General features: G+C 42.1%; 1 protein-coding gene across 1 annotated transcript in view; it reads left to right on the top strand.

Moving 5' to 3' along the window:
* Nucleotides 1-13,099, top strand: part of PTPN11 (protein tyrosine phosphatase, non-receptor type 11) — a 49,616-nt gene extending 36,517 nt beyond the window's left edge. The window contains exons 12-17 of the mRNA XM_019507215.1: nt 201-355; nt 1,078-1,145; nt 1,986-2,137; nt 6,578-6,690; nt 7,707-7,808; nt 9,390-13,099. Of these exons, the coding sequence (XP_019362760.1) occupies nt 201-355; nt 1,078-1,145; nt 1,986-2,137; nt 6,578-6,690; nt 7,707-7,776 (558 nt within the window). The 3' untranslated portion in view covers nt 7,777-7,808; nt 9,390-13,099. The remainder of the gene's footprint in view (nt 1-200; nt 356-1,077; nt 1,146-1,985; nt 2,138-6,577; nt 6,691-7,706; nt 7,809-9,389) is intronic.
* Nucleotides 13,100-21,401: the final 8,302 nt, after the last annotated feature.

Genomic DNA, 21,401 nt, shown 5'->3' with positions numbered 1-21,401 from the left:
TTGGATAGGCTAAGGGGAATGTTCTGGTAATCAAGCCAATGGGTGCCTGTCATAATCTTTGAATCCCCAGAAAACTGTGGGGCTTTCTTTGTCTCTTCCCCTTCTCTCAAACTCAGTCTGCCTCATTCTGAGCAAATATACGCTTTCAGCTGGATTTTTTTGGAAAGATTTCATTCCTTCACACACAACTCGTCTTTCAGGGGAACACCGAGAGAACAGTCTGGCAGTATCACTTTAGAACTTGGCCTGATCATGGCGTTCCCAGCGATCCGGGCGGCGTTCTGGACTTCTTGGAGGAGGTTCACCACAAGCAGGAAAACATCTCGGATGCAGGACCTGTGGTGGTGCACTGCAGGTATGGTAACACTGTGTAACTCGTAGCTTTGGTATGGTTCTACTTGGTGAGCTCTTCACCAAGTGGTTAGAAAGCATTCAAATTCTGAAAAAGCAAGCGGGCTTTTTTTTCCTGGGTCTTTGGCTCTTCTGGTGAATACCCAGAGTTTGATAGATGTGTAATCTTGTACGTGTCCTCTAGAATTTGGGAGGTGCCACACTAGTTGCCTTTCTCCCAGGGCAAGTATTAGTATCAATATCATAGGATGGTGCTGGGGTGGGGAGGGCAGAGAAAAAAATGATACAGCATCAGAAATGAACTTAGGAGGCAGGTTCTTTTGAGAGTCTGGTACGCGATTCTGTTTACATCTGTTTCTGATGTTGCACCATAGGAATCCAGTCTTTCTGTGGGTCTCTAATTATTCTCTTCCCAAAGGTGAGACACTCTCCCTTCCCCTGAAGACTAATAATTTCTGTTTGAAAGTATAGGGCCAGGTGTGATTGTGCTTCTCTCTAATCTAAGTATATTACCAACCCCTAAATGATGAACTGTGCAATTGTCTCATATGATTCATGTGTTGTCTTTTAATTTTAACTCTGGCCTTCCTGGGCTCAAATTTATGTGTTTGAGTGCAGTCCAGAAGTCTAGAGCATCTTTGTATTAGTTGCTTGCTTATGTGGGTACTTTGGTTTTATTGCCTGTTTGGAAAGGTGAAACATAATGGCTTTCTTATTTTTCTGCAGTGCTGGGATTGGGCGAACAGGAACTTTCATTGTGATTGATATTCTTATTGACATAATCAGAGAGAAAGGTAGGTCCCGGTTCTATTGTTTCTTTGGAGAGTTTATGAAGATCCAATTTTGTGGTCTGGGTGAAAGAGAGATTTGGCGGTGATAAGTCTAATGTCTATGAAATCTAAGTTTCAGTAACCTTTCAACATGTGTGTGTTGCGGGGGGAGGGAGGGGCGTAGCATGTGCGCTTGTTGGAAACTGCCCTCTCTGAAACATACCGTCACCAACTTCAATAAGTCAGGTAGCCAAAACCATGGTAAGTGACTGTATCTAGCTGAGGACTGGACTGTGTATGGCTTACTATGGATTTATATAGCTCGGTGATTCTCAACCATGGTGCCACAGCATACTGAGATGCCTTGAGATCCTTTCAGGAGTGCCACAGGTGCTATCCAATGTTAGATCTGTCAGGTGTACAAACATGATTCAGAAGGTAAATCCAGAGATTTCAAACAGGAATCCACAGCATAAAAACATTCTCACCTGTTGTGGTCTTTTTGAGTTCTTTGCAATGCCAGAATTGCCCCCTCAATTTTTCTGTAGTAGAGAAACAAGTGGAAACAAAGAGCTGGCATTTTCCAAGAGGTGTATTGGGTCTAAAAAGGTTGAGAATCACTATATCACAGTCCAACATGGTCCATTTTCCCCTTTCAGCACAGTTTGGCTTGCTGTTCTTAAAGTAATGTCTGTCTGTGAACAAATGGCCAAGCACTCGGTTGTCCATGCCTGATGACTTCTTACAGTAGCAGTCAAATGCACTGGGTGTTATGGAAGCCTGTGAAAAAACAGTTCATGGACCAAAGCTTTTTCAGGTGAAAAGAGAATATTGTAGTGCTAACACTGTGGTGGTGTCTCCTAGGAGTGGACTGTGATATTGATGTTCCGAAGACCATTCAGATGGTGAGATCGCAGCGGTCAGGAATGGTTCAGACAGAAGCACAGTACCGATTTATTTACATGGCAGTACAGCACTACATTGAAACGCTCCAGCGCAGAATTGAAGAGGAGCAGGTGGGTTGGTTATAAATCTAGAACTGGCTGAAGGCAGCACTTTGTTAATTAGGAACATTCTGCTATCACAGGAACAAAAGGAATTGCCCCAGTTTTATGCTTGCTTGAGGTACAACTAGTGTGATCAAGTATATTGGGCTCCACAATTCAATAAGAATGTGGAGAAGCTTGAGAGAGTACAGAGGAGAGCCACGCACATGGTCAGGAAAACAGACCATATGACGACAGGCTGAGAGCCATGGGGCTCTTTAGCCTGGAAAAGCGCAGGCTCAGGGGTGATCTGGTGGCCACCTATAAGTTTATCGGGGTGACCACCAGTATCTGGGGGAACGTTTGTTCACCAGAGCACCCCAAGGGATGACGAGGTTGAATGGTGACAAACTACTGCAAGACCATGTCAGGCTGGACATAAGGAAGAATTTCTTTACTGTCTGAGCCCCCAAGGTCTGGAACAGCCTGCCATCGGAGGTGGTTCAAGCACCTACATTGAACACCTTCAGGAGTAAATTGGATGCTTATCTTGCTGGGATCCTATGACCCCAGCTGACTTCCTGTCCTTTGGGCACAAGGCTGGACTCTATGATCTTCCAAGGTCCCTTCAGCCCTAATGTCTATGAAATCTATGAAATCATGAAGGGCCTTAACTTTATTAATTGTACTTCGGAAAGCTGTGCTATATGTTTCAAGTAACCACCCTTCAGACTTGCTTGAACCTGTTTGAAGGAACTGGAAAATTGGAAAGATGCCTCATGTTAGGTTACTCTTCCCACATTAGATGGACAATATGAAAAGCTCTTGCATTACCGTTGCTATTTCCACATATTTTCTTGGAACATACAGCAGTGTCTTGTGCTGCTTTTTGTGCATCCAGAGCTGCCATTCACCACAGCGCTTGGGTTTGATTTTGTGTGAAGAATGAAAGCTTAAGTCCCTTTGAATTCATAAAGAGGTCACGCTTATGCTTCCCTGTGTATTGAGCAGATTAAAAAAGTTATTTAGGTGTCTGTTTACTTATAGGTTTAAGTACAGTAATTAAATTCAAACATTAGCAGCTGTAACACCCATTTCAAGGGTGTGTTAAAATGAAGTGTGTTAAAAGATAATCACGTTGGGCTTAATTAAGTCTTTGCAATAATATAAGAACTGGTTCAAGTGTTACATAATCTCTGAAGAAGAGAGCATTTAGAGCAGAGTCCCTTGAGCAAAAGGGCAGAGTGAGAGTGTTGGGATGAGTGCTGGCTAGTAAAGGACTGAAATGGGAAGGTGCTTCATGCTTTGAAAGGTCTAGCAGCACTGGTACCATTTTACACATCTCGTTTATTGATATCTCTATTCTCAGTGGAGAACAGACTGTCTAGATACTCTTTTTCTTCTTGGCACTTTCATCTCTTTTTCCTCTGGATCTGTGGGAGCCAGCCTTTTTGGCACATGTGCCACACATTAGTCCTGTGTCCTCCCTGAGGGCCACTTCAAGTCCCTCCCCTGCCTGATTTGCTGCTCTGCTTTCTGCTCTGTCTGTCTCTGTGCTGCGTGTCCTCTCCCTGGCATGCACACAGCTGCCTGTGCCATTTGTGGCACACGTGATGCAGCTTGGCCACCCTGATGATGGCTGTCCTGGGTTTTTATCCTTTCCTGGAATGGCAGGGTCTCTTCCGTGCCACAGCTGTATGATGATATAGCAAAGTCACCAATCTGTCTCAGTCTCCCAACCATTCATAACCTCTTCATAACATGTGTAATCATCACCAACTCTAATTAAACAGCCCTGTGGCATTTCCATTTAGACATTTATCTTGTATGGCAATGACTTTAATCTCACTAAAACTAGAAAATGCACAAGTTCCATGCAGACCTCACATTTCCATGTCTTGTTTATATAGTCTTTTCCTTGCAGCATTTCATTTAAAGAAAAAAAATGTTTCTCTGCCATAGGTGTGTGTGTGTGTTCAATATTATAGTATTTGATACTATCAAACAGATCAACCTTTCTGTCCCATAATGGCCAGACTCAATCTAGAGGTATTATCACCCTGTACAATTTTTACTAAAATGGAAATGGGAATCAAACTGGATTCTAAACTTATCTTTACTTTAGCACCAGTGGGATTCTCATTCACAGCTAGGCCACTTGGTAGGTGGGACTACAAATACACATTCAAACTAGGCACCCCTCAGGGGTAAGGACCCTTGAGGGGTGCCTAGTTCAGCCCTCTGCACAGATACAGGATCTCCTGTTCCTAAGTCATCCTAGGCTGATGCTGATCCAGCTTCTGCTGAAGACCTCCAGTGAAGGGGACTGCATAGCTTGCTCCATTGTCTTGCTGCACTCACAATTAGGAAGCCCTTCTGATATTTAACCTACATCTACTCTGCTGCAGCTAAAACCCATTGCTTCATGTTCTGCTCTTTGCTTCAGTTTAAAACAACCCTTGTGCATCACTTGCAGGAAGTGAATGTGTGATCCTGAATTACTTATATAATTACATGACAGTGTTTCACACTTATGTTTGGGATACAGATGGGGAGCAAACATGGCTTGAGGGAGCAGTAGAATAAAGGGCACAGCTTGAGATTCTCCTGGCCCAGCTCCATTCTAGAAATATTTCCTGCTACCCTGCAGCATTGAGAACCTCCCGCATCTTGATATAATTAAGGATTGTATTTTTTAAATATTACCTGTCTCTTCCAGATGTATGAAAGCTGCAAAGTGAACTTGTTTAGATATTATTACTTGCAAGCAATTTGTGTATCTCTCTTTTTAATGTTGAAGTAACTCGAGAGTAATTATTTTTAATTAAGATTAATGGAAATGTGGGGGGAATAATTGCACTAAATAGTAGGAATAATTGCAATGAATTAAAGAAGTCAGAGAAAGAAAAGGTTTAGGTTTTAATCTTCCTAGTTTGTTTCTTAACTAATTTTGGTGTAATTATGTAGTAGAGCTGACTTCTGATTCTGCTTTGCTGCTACTTGTGGTATAATATAAGCCTGCTGCTTGAGTTGGCATTGGTTATGTACTTAAAATCAAAATCCAGTTATAAGATTCAGCATAGAATTAACCTTTGCTAGATATACCCATTTGAGAAGTTTGTATCGCATTCCAAAAAAGGGGATGGTGTCTGAATCCTTATTCCCTCTGTGTGTATGTTAGCTCTAACATTTCAAAATAATTGATTTTGACTGGCTGTCAAGCCCACTGTGATTTGTCAAGAGCAAGAGAGAGATGTCAGGGGGAAGAGATCTGTAAATAACATCAGTTTCTTAGCTCATCCTTCAGCAGACAGCGGTGTATAGGAACACTCTTCAAACGCAGTTTAAAACTGCCTTAATGGGATTTGGCTATCTGATTTTTCTAGGAAGCTTTGAAAATCTCATTAGTTTGATTAAGTTAATGTTCTCAACTTCATTAGATGCAAGGCCCCCTTTAGAAAATGCCCACTCTTAGCTTTTACACATTTTTTGACTTCTGAAACATAATAGAGGATTTCTTTTGCAGCATAGAACTAAAAAGAGCACAACAGGTCAGAATGGTCTTGACTCTATGGTTTCCCATTTGATATCTCTGGGTTTATCTTGTGAATCATGTGTAGGCATTTTTTTTATATCTAACTACTAATAATGCATGACACCCTGCAGCACTGTTAAAAGGATCCTGCAGCACCCTGCTTGAGAATTAGGTTGCCATCTGTTGCCAATTTGAGCATTCGAAGGGTGATAACCTTCAAAACTTTGGAGTGGGGCTTTGATGCATGGTTGTTCTCTTTGAGATTTTGGCTGCACTGAATGCTTCATTTTAATGTTGATTGTAAAGGGGAAAGGTTCTCTTCTCCAGCTTGGGCTGGTCATGACTGGAGAGCCGTTGGCATCCTGAGATGAAGGTGGTATCATTGACTGCAGCACTCAACATAAGGTGCAGAATGCAAAGAAGAGGTTATTTCCCATTGAACCTCCTCTGGGCCAAGCATTGCACGTTATTAGGACTCTTGCAAAGGGCCTTGCAGTTTGTTTTATTATATTACAAAGCAGAAAGCAAAGGTTGTGGGGAAGCTGTTGGCTGACATGGTCAACTGGAGAGTGAAGGGTGGGTCCTTTTGCCAGATATGAATGAAGAAAATGCATTTGCCTCTGCTTACAAAGTTCATTTGTCTAGCTTGACCTAGGGCATAGGAAAAATTCTGTTGAGGTTTTTATGGATTTCAGGTGGCCAATAGCCAAATTTAATATCTTACTACGACTGCAGGTTAGTATTACTGAAAGGAGGTCTTCTGCCTTAATGCGAGAAGCATGGAAACTGTCCCTTGAGAAGGGAAAACAATCGATCTGGTTGTTTTTGCTTATGTTTAATGATAATTTCTTGAGCTTTAACTATTGCTTTCCAGAGGCTTCTATTTTTATTGTTAGGTTATAATCCTTTTTAACACTTGTGTTCACTTCTTTCAGAAGAGCAAGAGAAAAGGGCACGAGTACACAAACATTAAATATTCTTTATCGGACCAGACAAGTGGGGATCAGAGTCCTCTTCCACCATGTACTCCAACCCCGACCTGTCCAGAGTAAGTAGCAAGCTCTGTCCATGGCATGGGAGTTTAGGTAGATCCTATGAAAGAGCCTTGCTCTCAGCCCCCCTTCCCTTGTAAGAGTTTCCTTATATTTGTAGCACAGAAAAAAATATCCCTAATAAACTGTTGCTTTCCTGTTCTGATTGTTTCTTTTCTGCTTTTTCCTGCACATTTTTGTTTTAGTCCTGTGCTGGGGCTTTTATTTTTAATTGGTATAGACATATGAGAAGATTAGCTTGTGCTCAGAAGCATCCCTGATAAACTGCTTTTTCACATCTGTTCATGCAACACATTGTACTGGGCTCCCAACATCTATCCAACCAGAGCAACTCTAGTAACTGTGCTTTAGCATCCCTTTACAGTTGTTGAGTTTAGGAAATAAAAAATTCTTAATCGGACTCAGACGATCTGCCTTGCATATTTCTAGTATGTGAATGTAGAGGAATGGTGGGTAGAATGAATGCAGTTACCTAGATTAAAATTTAGCCACTATATACAATAACTGTGTAGTGGAAGGAGGGTGGGAGAATTGTTAGGGCTTATGAGCACAAGTTGCAAACCCCTCTGGTTCTGAGAAGGACCTTCAGAGAGGTGGAGGCAAGTCAGTTAACAGTGAAACTGTTTCCTTTTATGTACTGGTATTTCCTTTTAAGTTCTTTAGCGACCAGAACTGCTGCCAGACTGCAATGCTGCATTATGGTCGTCTTGCCTCTCTTTACATGGGGCCACGTTTTATGCTGGATGACTTTGTACAATTTAGCATTAAAGTGGGCACATGACTATACAGGTCAAACTTCAGTGGTTTGCAAGAGATGTGACCTGGCACAGAATTGCTTCCACTGACCTGGGCAATTCCTGTGTGTCCTGTACTCAAGGCCATACTTTTTAGGCAAATTAATAGCCAGGTATTGAATTGGCCTGTAATACGGTGATACTTGGCCTGTATTACTTTATTTCTATCAAATATTTGACTTTTATGTTTTTCTGTCTCACTACATTTTTTTCTCTAGAATGAGAGAAGATAGTGCTAGAGTATATGAAAACGTGGGGTTGATGCAACAGCAGAAAAGCTTCAGATGAGAAGTTGTACAGAAAGTTCCATGCAAAGGAAGGTAGGTGCATTAGAAATGGAAGATGTACATTAACCTGGCTCTGCTTTATTTGGGTATGGCATGTTTTTTGCAGTCAGAATCATGCTGCGCATATCTAAGAATCTCCGTGTTGGGTGGGCAGTTCAATGTTCGGCATTGTTTCTACACCAAAGATGTTTATTAGCTGAGAAAGGTAATGTTTTGGACTCAGCTGAGTCCAGTTCTATTACTAGTGCAACTGCGATGGTATCTGCTCTGTGTACAAAACTAGAAAACTGCCAGGGCTTTTCACTGCCTCGAGCTTTTTTAAAAAATGATTTTTTTAATCCTTTCAGTGTCTAAGTAGTAGTATGTGCAGCTTTTGGATTGAAAAGATTGTGACCAAGAAAAGCAATTTTAAAACACATGTATGGTCAGAAGTGACTCTTAGTCATAACTTTCAGGGCATGGACAAATATATTTTTTAGCTGCTTTAAGAGAAGCAGGAGCTCTTGCTGAAAATGGGCATCGGCTGATAGGCTGTAACTTAACGTCAGTATGATCCTGTAGCAGTGCAAGTTAGCTAAATTGCCTTAACTGGACTTCAAATACAACAGAGTTAAAGTTGGAAAATTTGCTGGCTGCAGAATCATGCAGCCATGACTTGCATCTTAGCAGCTTATTATATGGGTATCCTTTTAAAATGGATACAATGGTTATGTCCTTTGCTAGCATATATGTGCTCCCAGTTGGCTCAGTCTTGCAACCATTGATACCAGTAGGAAGGTCACTGACTTATGTATGCTAATCAGAACCTGTATGGTTTAATCCTGCAAGCTTTCATTTGCAGTAATCTCATTGCCTTTACTGGGAAGATGTGTTACTGAGGGTGCTGTACATATCTGAATCCTCTCACCTTGCCCATCTGACCAAATGTGTTTAAATAACTGTCATCATTCCTGAACTGATCTAGTTAGGGTGCAATGTGAAGGCTACCTTGCCTCTGACCAGACACTTACTGCAGGCAAGAATCCAACTTTCCAAATTCTGGGAAGCATCTGTAACACCACTCATGTTATACATCGCTTGAAATTATTTTGGAATTGCAGTTCAAGTCTGTTTATTTTAGAAGCTCATAAGAAAACATCCAGGGCGCTCTAACACTATTCGTAATTGGAGCCCCTTTCTAGAAAGTGTCTTCCCCTTACAAACTGCTTAAATGGCAACTTTTTAAGCATACAGGGTTAGTGCATGAACACGATAGGAAATATCTGGGCAACTCTGTGGCGTGCAGACACTGATTATGACAAGTGTAGGCTGCTGGCCTCTCTCCCTAGCCCGCAGTGTGCTGACACCGTGCCCAATGTCTGAGGTTTTTATATGAATTTTATTTGATTTAAAATATGCTGACTATTAGATTTCTGGTATTGCTTAAATTTGTCTAAACTACCTTATGAAGATGAAACATAATCTATTTTGATTGTTCCATGTTCAAGCCACCTGAAATGCCAGAGAGCTGTTTTGTTAGGGATAGAAAAATCCAGCATTTGCATGTAAAGTTCTTCATTCCTACTTTTGCATGTATGTTTCTAAAGGTCTCTTTTTTTTCTCCTCCCTTCCCAGAAACAAATATGGCTTTTTTTTTTAAAAAAAAAAAGGTCAAGAAAGAGATGGAAGAAGCTTCACATGAAGAGTGAACTCTGAAGGCTTGGTACCTTTTTATTTATGTTTTTAACCCTTAAGCAAAACTTAAGACCATTTAAAGATCATTATATTCTTTCTTGCCAATACCTGATTTACAAAATTGCTCATTTTTTTTTTAAATAAAAAGGAAAGCCTCTCTGTAATGTAGGAGGATATTTTGTAGAATCAATTTTTGAAGCCAGCAAGCTATTAAACTGGCATTCACTTTTTTAATAGCATTTTTTTTGTTTCAAAATTTGGTTATTAGCATTTTCAGTTTATCTGAGCAGTTGTGGGAATTTTTTTGGGTGGGGAGCAATGACTTGAGCAAGTCCATTACATTAATACAAAATAGTAAAGGGAACAATACTTGATTGTTTTGAAGACAGTGGATCACCCACATTAATAGAAACAGCTACATGATAAAATTAGTCCTGATACATTTCAAACTTGGTCTGAGTTTCAGTGGCGAGCAGTAACTCTTTGATATGAAGGTGCTTTTTGTGATAACTGTTGGCTTTGATTACTTCTCAGCTGACTTGCTGGACGGGCTATTTTTGAGTAACGACAAAAAGTAGCCTTTGCATCACAGTAAAATAAAGATGACCTTTACCGAAGACACCGATATACTGTTGTTCTTGAGACACAGTGGCCTACCAGGTATAAGGCTGTCTATGTTAATTTGTCAGTGTTCATCTGTTTAAGCAAGAGATCAAGCCTGTGGAGTTGAGACGGTTTTTAGCAAGCTGCACAATGACACCTTGACAGTGTGTTAAAACAGTGAAACTGGTGAAAACCCACTGTGCAGCCTGTTACTACAGGATAAGTCAACCCTCCCCCTTTTAAAAAAATATATGGCGGTAGGACTTCTGGTTTTCAGGAAGGCCTTGCACTAACATACGTGGTTAATCTAGAGCTTCTTAAGGAAAGAAGTGTGTGAAAGTTAGCTATTGCCTTAGTTGAAACGGGCAGCGCAGGCGACAATGCCAAGAAGCTTGTGGTCTACATCATCAGGCCGGAGTTTCACTAACCTTCTACCTAAAGTGCCTTTCAAAGCCACCTCCAATTTGTTGCCCCCATTAAATTAAAGACATTGAGTATATCTCAAAACCCTTTGATTGTTGTTAGTGAAACAAAATAGTTTTGGAGAGGTTCCTGCAGGGAGAGATGTTAGGCTGTCATAGTTACCAAGATTTCTTAAGTTCCAATAGAAAGGGCTTGTAAGTGCTTCTTGTTAAAGAAGCTTTCCCTGTCCCATGCTCTGGACCTGGCACTGAAGCCTTTAGCAACTGTGTGCACACATTGATGGCAGGATCAGGCCCTGGGAGTAGGTTCTCCTGGTGTCTTAGCAATAGCTGTCCCCTTGTTACTTGGGGGTGTCTTGTGATTTTTGGCTCTGCCATAAGCTGGTATGGAGGAGCCAGTCCCATTTTCACCTGGTGCATGGTGAAATGGGTAGATAGTGGTACAACAGCTATGTTATGGTGCTGTAATGTGCAGGAAGGATTCAGGGCTGATGAAGTAATGTTGTTGGACCTATTAGTGAAATGATGCTAAAGCTTAGAATGTAATTAGTGCAGCGTTGTCAAAGGTGTCAGGTCTATGGTGAAGTGGGAGATTGTATTACCTTTCCCTCCGAGTGCTTTGCAAAAATCAAATACTTAATGTTTTTTGTTTGAACTGAATGAAGATGCATCTTGATAGTATTAAGCTGAACTTTCTCTTATTTTGCCTCTTGTACTGTCTTTTGATCTTGAAACTCTGGTCACCAGCATACAGTAATACGTGTCTTAATGTTACAGTCCAGCCATAACATTTAAAATTCCCATGGCTTGATGAAAGAGTAGTCAGTTTTTTTCTCTCCTTGTAGTCATTTGTTCATAAATGGGATATTTGTTTTAAATTTATTTATTTATTTTTTTGGGCAATAGTTAATGGGTTAAGGTGAAAGTGTTGTGTGGTGATGTTGAGTAGAACAGTTTAATGAAGCTTTGTCTGTTTAACATTTGCGTGGCATTATACGGTGCTACACCTCAAGACACAGACAGGTATTCAGTTTAGAAGAGAATAGTGCACATGCTGAGATGTAGAGCTACTTTGCACCAGAAAGAAGTTCAGAGCAATGTACTGTACTTGGATTGAAAAGAGTATCTGGTCCTCAAGGCATAATTTATATGACGGGTCTTAAGATTGGCTTGGGTAGGTTACAACCAGGATGGCAATGTACTGAGCAGGAAGCTGCCCATGATAAGACATGGGTTCAGCTGCTTAGCACTTGCCATTTGAAGAATTTCATCTTGAAACTGAGGAAGTCTCATCTCGTCTAGACACGTGTGTTTAATCTTGAGGAGCACATGATGGAGGAATGTCGCCTTAACGGTAGAAAGGCCTCCAAAAGACTTTGTGAGCAGAAAAGCTCATTTTCTTCACCGGAGTGTTAGGCCCTGCTGAAAACCAAAGGGGGAAACTTTGCAAGTTAAAACCTTGCTGCCTTTTAAACCTAGTTAACAGAGGGGTCATTTTTAGTGTGTCTTTCTGAATTATTTTAAACTCTGGTTAAGTTTGATTCCAAATAAAGCAAGGGTGACACGCAACCTTTGGTACAGGGGGTGGGAAGCAGATATGTGGTTTAGTTTTTGTGTATGGTCTTTTTTAGTGGGGTTTTGAAAAACTAACTGAACATCACTTGACAAGTTGTTGCTGTACCCCTGGAATGGGAAAGGGATGCAGTTCTGAAGTGTTCGATTGTAAAAGACTTTATACCACACGGGAAATTTTAAACCAGCTCCAAGGCACAATATTTTAAGCCAGCATGAATCTGCTGCAGACTTCATTTACTAAATAGCATACACTTTGATTTCAGGTAACAATTATTAGGCCTCATTGATTCTTCTGTTAATCTTGACCAAACTTTTTTTTCCCCCTCTCCTGAGGTATGTGTTCAAAAAAAATATAATTAACTTCATTAGCTATATCTTAGTTATAAACCCGTTTCCCTTTCATTGTAGGACTGGGGGAAATCAAACAGTTGGTACTAGGACATTTTTTCGTAACATCATTATTACAGGTTAATTTTTTAATTTTTTTCCATTTTAAATAGTGAACCATAATTATTAATTTTAAGCCTGTTTATTTATGACACTATTGTGATTGATTGTTTTATTACCGTACTAAAGGCTAATGAAAAAGGATCCTTAGGCGGACTAGACCTTACTTTTTGTTTTCCTGCAATGTATGAAGTATTGTACCAGAGTATTAAATGAAATGTAATATTTTATTGCAAATCTCTATCCTTTAAAAGGAATACATTTAGGATGTCATCAATTTGATGTGAATCATGTAAATGTTGATAATGCGCTGTTTATTCTACATTTAGTGTTTCAAAGGACTCACTCACTGCCTTTTTGCCCACATACATTCTGTAGACCATCTACAATTGTCAAAATGTGACATTAAAATAGTAGATCATGTATAGAAATGTTGGTGGTTTGTTCATTGTTTTTTTTCTGCTGGTATTTATGGGTGTTAAGTCAGCTGCTTTGCTAGCTGCGCTGTGATTTTTATTGCTGAAAAGCTATATTATCGGAGTAAAAGCATATTTGTAAACATCAGAACTAAAAAAAAATTAGGAATAAAAATCATTTTCTTAAGATGGCTTTTTGTCAGTTCCTTCTACTTTTTTTCTTCAGTGATTGCATAACAAAAATATATACTCTGGATCAGGAAGTGCTTCTGGTTGCAGTTCAGTTCATTCACCCCAAATGATGTAGCCCTGCCTTGAATATGTGCTTAACTGAGACTTACCCACGGTGTTCACTGCTCACTGGCAATTACATAGCACCGTAGCAAACCCCTCTTGGTCTGTCTCACAACAACTTGGCCAATTAAGTCCCTGAGGCCTCTGTTGTACACTGCTGGGCTCCTAAAGTTGGCTTTGAAATTTTTTTCCCCCCTTCCCAGCACTTCCAGATACTTGACTTAATGTGGATCTATGTAAACTTGTTGCTTTGGGAGCTTGCAATAATGCAGCAACAATCCAGAAAGATATGATGGGCAGTGGCTTTTTCTTGAGCTGATTTTTGAAAGTATTACTGAACACCCCCCACAACCTTTTCTTTTTTAAAGGGAGAAAGGAGTGATAAAGTATTGTACGGTAGAGTGCAGTAGCTCCACTCCTGCCTTCACATGTCACAGTTAACTGCATCTCCTCCTGGTGAGGCCTGGGTACTGGGGAAACCTGTTGCTATCATTTATTTCCCTTGCTCCATCCTTCAGGCTGCTTTTCTGTTTCTCATAGAGGTGTCTGCTGTACAGCTTGTCTTCAGGGCTCTGATGTACCCTGAGATCCTTTTACACCAGCACCTCATATAGACTCAAGTGAAGGCTGGTGCTTTTGGGAGTGGTGGGGAGGGGGCACCTGTGCTTCACCCTAGGTTCCCTTCTGTCACTTCAAATCCCCAACTCTACCTCAAATGCCGTTGAAATCCTTAGCTTTTAAAGCAGGATATTTCTAAGATTTACGCATAACTTTAGAATGGAGCAGAGGCCCCTCCAGCCCTGCTTCTCCCAAGGATCAGCACAGTCGCTGTCTAATCTTGGGTCTGCCCAGCTCTTGCAGTATCCTTCTGTTTAAAAAAAATAAATGCATGGGAATAAAACTCTTACTAGGCATCTTATTGGCTCTCAGTAAGCAGCCAGCCTGTAATACTAAAGGTACTGTACTGTAACATGCAGTAGTTTAATTAATGGAGCATTGACACTGAGTTCTACCCCCTCTGCAGATCCTGCTAGCAGTGCTGAGCTGTAGGCACGCACATGAGCTGACCTGCGTGCTTTCAGAAGCAGATGCTGTGTGTTTCAACACAGACAACGTGAGGAGATGCCAGTTGAGCACAGAGCAAATATCAGCTGAGTCGGTAGTAAAACAAGCTTAATCTCAAAGCAATGGCAAGGCATAAAGATAATCTACTGAAATGCTGGGAAGGAAGTAAATCTCCACTGTTAGAGCCTTTGTGGATTTGAATACAAGCTGAATTTAAATGAGGACAGTAACTACATAGAGCATCTTGGTTTTAAGGCCATAATCCTGCAGGGTAAGACTGTATGTGAATAGCAAGGGTGCATTGAGGTAGGATCCATTTGTGTGTATTACGTGAGAAATGGATTTATAACATACCACTTAGAGGCTGGGGAGTTTTAGATCTTTATTTTGGAGATTCAGATAAATGAAGAAGGAAGAAGGTTCCTTCTGACCCAGGTACAGAGCTGAGTCTTAAGTAGATACAGCGATGGCAACTCTCTTCCAATTCCTCTCGCCTTTTCCAGTTCTTACCTAGGTTAGAGTAGTGCATAAACTCATCTCATTTTATAAATATCCCTGTGCTCAACCTGTTCTGGATTCAAACCAAGTTCCTTCACTGGGCTCCACCCTCCGCTATTCTGTTGCTGAGAATATTGCTTATCCCACTACCCCAAACACATGCATGTTCCTGTTACTGTTACATCACCAATCACTGCAGTTCATTAGCATCTTATTATCCCTGCAAGGATGCTAGTTGCCTTGTCTCCCCTATGCTCTCCTGTAGTACGTTGCAGGGTTTATTTTCCCCTCTGTCTTGGTGTAGATTGTGAGAGAGGAGCTGGAGAGGAAGAGTGTGTGGACCTATTATGGACAAAGGGTGAATGCAGGAACCTGGGTTTGGCCTGGGACATGCCCCTTTCAGTCCTATGTTTCTCTTCACTATATGTGTATCACATTGGACCCCTGTCCCAGAAGCCTGCTGACAGCATGTGAACACATGCACACACGCCTTCTCTGCAAATATCTGATTAAAAGTTTGCTTCATGAAACTTAGAAGAAAATCCCAAACTTCTTCCATGGTTACACACAGGGCCGGTTCCTATTTTGCTGTTTAGAGCTATGCCCAGACAAGTGCAGCTGTGTGGTACGTGGCACCACAGGCATGTCTGCGGTGTCACACACCGCACATTCAGCCGATCTCCATGCTGCAAGAGAGCAGCGCAGGGTTTTTGTTGGTGGGTTTTTTTGACCCCTGGATATCCAAACCCACGGAAAAAAAGTCAAGTGGTGCATGGGGGGGGGGGCAGTGCATGCTACTCAAAAACAGAGCCTGGCTGGCCAGAGCCATGTTCCGGCTGCTGGCCAAGCACTGAATGGCAGGATCTCTACTGCTGCTGCAACCCCAGGAGGCCCCCAGGATTCCAGGTAAGGCTGCTGGGGCCAGCCCAGTGCTTGCCCCGGCCTCCCCTATCCCACTTGGGGTAATCTGCCGCACACCAGAGGGTGCGTGGCACAGGCATTCCCCAGGGACAACTAGCAGTGGCTCAAGGTGTCTTGCTGCTAGTTGTCCCCGGGGAACCAAATGTCTATACTCATGTGGATGTGGTCTACGTGTCTAAATGGCGCTTATTAATGTGGCAGAATTCCACCCTGGTAAAGTCCCTGAAAAGCCATTGCTACATCTACTTTTTTATAACATGCCTTTATTTAAGCCTAAAGATTAGGTCACGAAAAACCCAGCAAAGACTCGCTTGGCTTTTGTACAAGTGGTTTATCAAGGACTCCTGCAGGGTGGAGTAGAATTGCAATTAAATGCCAATTAGGTGGAATAGATCTGGCCCAAAATGTTCAGACACTGTGGTGTTGCCTGAGATACACAAATCCCAAAATGAATGATTATTCATAGGTGGTATCAATGACTTCCCTATGGACCCTGGAGGCAGCTAGGCAGTCCTATTTTTGGCAAAAACTGTACAGTGTGGTAAGTTAGTATTCACCATAAAGTAATTTGAAAGATGGATTTCAATAGTACAGATAAATGCATAAAGAAATGCCAAAGGACCAAGTAATTTTGTGTGTAACAAATGAACCCTTGAAAGTGTTATTGGATTTTGTACAGGTAAGAAACTAACATTGTCCTTCACCTGGCTTCCCTGCTGTTAAAATCAAACAACTTGTCAAATGTGTGTCCTGCTGAGCACAGCTGGTGCAAGTCAGAAGGCTCCTGTTTTGTCATCCACATGATTATTTTCATTTAGAGTCCTTATAGGATATGTCCGACAGCCTTTTAAACATGCACACATGCCTACTCTTGTTTGTAAATGCTTTCAGGCACTTTGCAGTGGTTGTGTGTTGTTTGTCTGCAGTTTTTTCTGCCTTGACATGAAGGAAGAGCATCGAATATGTGTAAACCACTCCAGGTTGTGATGGTGGTAGAAGGAGCTCCCAGAGGAAGAATCATAGCCTGACAGTGTTCCAGACATCTCCAGCATACTCCCATGTGCACGTGGGGTAAAATTCGTAAGAAACAGTTCACAGCTCTCAGTTTGCTCATGATGGGGAAAGAATGTGGCTCTGCTGATGATTGTCCTCAAGCTATGCAGACTTGATGCATGTCGCCTTTCCAAGGTACTGTCTCTCTCAGCCCCACGTATGCCCACCCTGAAAGCAGAGGCAGAGCTTCAGGGTTTTATTGTAATATATCTTCATTGCTATCCTTGTTGGTGTCATAGTGCATTGGCTGGGTCAAAGTCGGGCCTGTATGCTGCTGGCTATGAGATTAAATCCCATTCCGTCTTGCCTTACACATAAGAACTATGTTTTCTGTCTCTCTTTAAAGTTGTTTTCCCAGGGAAGGGACCCCAGCCCTTACCTGTCTGTGAAAGCACCATGTAAAAATGATTGTCAAAGGGGGCAATGAGGTCCTGAACAAGCGAGGAGAAGGGGGGTAAGAGGTGACATTTCTCAAACTGCCTGATCTCTTGCTTTCCCTTTTCCTGTAAGGAGATACTAATAGGAAAAGGGTTAAATATTCTTAAAGTAATGAAATGATCACATCCTTGCTGCTGTACTTTTGATGGTAAGTATGCAAAGTAGGACTCTGCGCTGGCTACCTCAGACTTATGGCTTGACTTGTGTTTAGTTGTCTGATGCATCTGGTTTAAGCACACTGCGTGAGCATAGCACATCTTGCCTTGGCATTGGAATGGTGAATCTTTTCTTCCTTCCTCTTGTAGATCAAAATATGATAGAAAATGCAAGCATCAGCTCCTTGTTGTTTTGTTCCCTTGTTCTAATAAGGAGCTGGGATAAGGAAAGAATAGTGTCCCTAATAAGATTTTAATAGGCCATATGTCTTATGATTGAGCACACTCTACTTAGTATTTTAGGTAAAGCTTTGAAAGAGTAAAATCTGCAGTTTTGACATATTACTGGAATTACCTCTTCTTTTCTGTGTAGTTCAGTACTCCTGACAATAGCCTGTTGTTTGTGTGTACTGGGGATTGTCTGTGTGTATGTTCTCAAGCTGAAAACTTCTGGTACGAAATCTTGGATCTTTGTGCCTCTGGCTGGACATGGGGCTCCAAGCTCTGTATTACTAGCAGATCAAACTGACCGTGTAATACACAAGTTGTCAAGCATTCAGGGTAAATCATCCCCTGGGGCTCCTGCTGTCCTTCCCAGCGTTGTGTGCAGTCCCTGCTTTGATGCAGTGGTGAATGGGCATAGCAACCCCCTTTAAACTTTGCCATGCGAAAAAAAAGCCACTGTTCTGAAATACTGCCTGATCCCAAAGTTGGTGGAAATGCGTCTTACAAGGAGGCACTTCCAACCATTCAGGAGAGGACACAACGGATTCATTTTTGAAGCAGAACTCTTCAGGTGTCGTTGGTCCTTGGGGATCACGTTAAAACCTCTACATTTCTGAGAATCACTGTGCACCATACAGTGTTGTCTCTCTTTTGGAAACTCCTGAAAAATTTAGGACAGGTCTCCTCCACAATAAAGTTTGCAAAGGTAAGAGGTGGTGGTTTGTTCCAACATCTTTTTGTCAATGTTTCCCCCACCATGCTGGCCAGTTGAACAATTATGTACCTGCTTGTTGTTTTCCAGTCTAGAAGTATCTGCAATTAGGTAGACAAGGTTCTTTGGGTATTCTTTGAGTCTTCTTTGAAGCATTTTCCCAACTATTTGAGGTGGTCTAATAAAATATATCAGATTTACCCAAAGAACCTTGTCTGCTTTTGTCCTTCAACCAACACGGCTACAACCTACACCCCTGCATCTAGGTAGTGCAGATGCATGTAGTTGGGAGGTGGCAAGTGAGGGAAGAAGCTTGGGATAAAAGATTGTATACAAAATTAGCAAAAACTGAAGTGGAAGAGAACATGGCAACGGACCTTCATCTCTTCCCTCCTCTCTACTAAGGAGCAGCAAATTGCCAAAGTCATGCAGGTTTCTGAACATCTACAATCCCTGGTTCTGAAGGACAGTTGATTGACTACACCCTGTGCTGAAATACCTTTTGGTCACGTTCTCTCCCATGCAAGAACTACTGCAGATTTGCAAACCAGGGTAGAGGGGGGAATGTGGACATTTGACTATGGACATTGCAGGTCATCGTTCCTTATTGGGTGAGGCATCTCCGAGTGGAGCCAAAATTGCATGGTTGCCTACAATATAGGATTCTCCTGCAGTCCACAGTGTGGCCCTGATGGCAGTTGGCCATTTGTTGAGCTCTGTCATTGTGGATGATGCATTTGTTGTGTGTCAGGGCAGTAATTCACACCCACCAAGCAGGCAGGGAAGAAAGCCAGTCTTGGACAGCCATTGGATGCCCTCGTCTTAATAGCAAATGCTGAATTTCTTCACTGCAACCCACTGAGTCTCTGTAAAGGTGCCAATGAAAAAGATGTTTTTGTGAATGAGTATGGAGCTGGCTGATATTGGGGATTAAACTGTTTGAATCTGTTAACTTGCAGACACTGCAGAGGACTCATTGTTTTTGATCTTTCTAAACTTCCAAAGAAATTCTGCTACATTCGCACTTCATATCTCATACGTTGAAATATGAAGGCTAGGGGAGGCATGAGTACTTATACCAGTACTACAGCAAAATGTGAAGGGTGATGCTGTCCGGGCACCTGGGGAAGTTGTGACCTGAAGGTTAAGGTAAAATGAATGTAACCATAATGGGACACACCTGTCCATCCAAAGCTTCCTCTGCCTCCTGCCTTTTGTCTCATCAAACACAGTGGTTTTCATATTGCAAGAGTCTAGGAGAGGATCCTATGGTGTGTCGGGGGCTGCCGACTCTGTGTGTAAAGTTTGGGCAACAAGGGGCTAATCTGTACATGGATTGCTTTATGAGGATGCATATTGCTATGAGGAAGTCTTGGAATGACAGGATGGGGTGAGGTGGTCTGGCTGAGTGTGGATCCAGGTTAATTCCAGTATTGGCTGCACTTGCGGTTCTGGGCAGACCACTTCATCTCTGCCAGGTTTTCTGCATCAGTGCCATGGGAATATTGGTGACCTGTCCCTGGAGTTGGTGACTGAACAATAATTTTGGAGGAATGCTGAAAATGTTGGTGATATGTGGGCAGTGGAGATTGGGAATACCTCTGAGGGAGACGAGTTAAACAAGTGATGAAGAGGGCTGACGAATGCTTGGAAAACGATGGAATCTGCTTGAAGAGCTTGCATGCTGTTGAAGATGTTGACATGCCCGTTGACTCTAATGGGAGCAGGTCAGGAGTGATCTGAGCTATTTTTCAAGTAGTCTGAGCTGTCTTTTCGGTAGTAATGAAAGGAGAGAAAAGTTATAGCAAGCAGCAAATGTAAATTCTACCACCAACATGCACCGGCATCTACAGTGGTACAGCCCTGCCCCGTACACCACTGTCATTCTAGCTGTCTGGTGCTCATGACCAAGAATGTAGGGAAGAATCTGTCTCAGGTGACAACTATATTTCAGATGATGACCTGGAGGATGGCAATACCTTTTCCAGTGTGCTTCCAGTATTTGGGCACCTGTAATGCTTAAGGTAAGTACTAGTCAAGGTAAGTACATCTGTAATGCTTCAGGTAAGTACGAGTCGAGAGCTGCTCTGAATTAGTCATTATGCACGTCATCATTTTGATATCCGTCCATATTCAGAGTCCCTTGCATTCCCAATATTAATCACTGAGGTTTGCTGTGACCTCAGTCATGGTAATTAATGGGTTTTCTGCACATCACAGTCAATTCGTGTTTATCATGCTTCATGAGATAATGATTATGGAGTACTTGCAATGCATCAGAGTTGAATCTTGCTGTCTCTGCTGCCGTTCTGCCAACAGAGCTCCAAACATATTGGAGCCGCTTTAAAATGTCACGAGAGCCTTCACTTGCGGTGCAGAAGTGCCAGAAAGGCAGGGGTCACGGAAGGAAGTCTTCCTTAAGGTGCTTATGGTGCACAGTGCAAATGCTCTCTCTCATCCAGAGTTTGTAGACTATATCGTGTGTCAGTATTATCTGCTGTTTACACATAGATGCACAGAGGCTAAATATTAGTAAGCTGTTAAGAGTGACAGCTGCTTGAAATGTCTGTGCAAGCCAGGGTTTCAGAGAGATGTAGGAATCCACTCTGTATACTCTATATGCCTTGGCTTCTGAATCAATGGTGTGGCTGGCAGTGGCAGAAGACATGTAAGAGATTTGCATAAAAACTCTCTAGGATGCGTGTTGTTTTTTTCTGCAAGTGACTGCCTTGTACAGGTAGCTTGGTATTACGGGTAGTGTTAGGAAGGTGTGGAGAGGAGTTAGTTTGGCTGCCAGCATGGGTGTAACGCAGCAATGTTCAGTGCTGTCTTGGAGACTTCAGTGGCACATACAGGCTGTGATGTGCCTGGGGATTTCTTGACAGTGGGCTAAATCTGGGCAGGTGCTGAGCTCTTGGACCCCTTCATAGTGAATGAATATGGCACCTGCGGATGTCCGGCACAGAATCTGGAGAGGTCTGGTTCTCTGGACCATTTCCTATCTGGGTGTTGAGCCGGGGTGAATCTTACCAAGTTGTAAGGGTGTCCTGACACCATTGGAACGAGACCTACCCTTCTGGAGACGAGGGCTGGCTTCTGGATTTAACCTTTGCTCCAGGACCAGACAT

This window comes from Gavialis gangeticus, unplaced genomic scaffold, assembly GCF_001723915.1.
Source record: "Gavialis gangeticus isolate Ggan-Ray unplaced genomic scaffold, GavGan_comp1, whole genome shotgun sequence".
Classification (NCBI taxonomy): Eukaryota; Metazoa; Chordata; order Crocodylia; family Gavialidae; genus Gavialis; species Gavialis gangeticus.
This window is presented reverse-complemented; position numbering and strand designations above follow the sequence as displayed.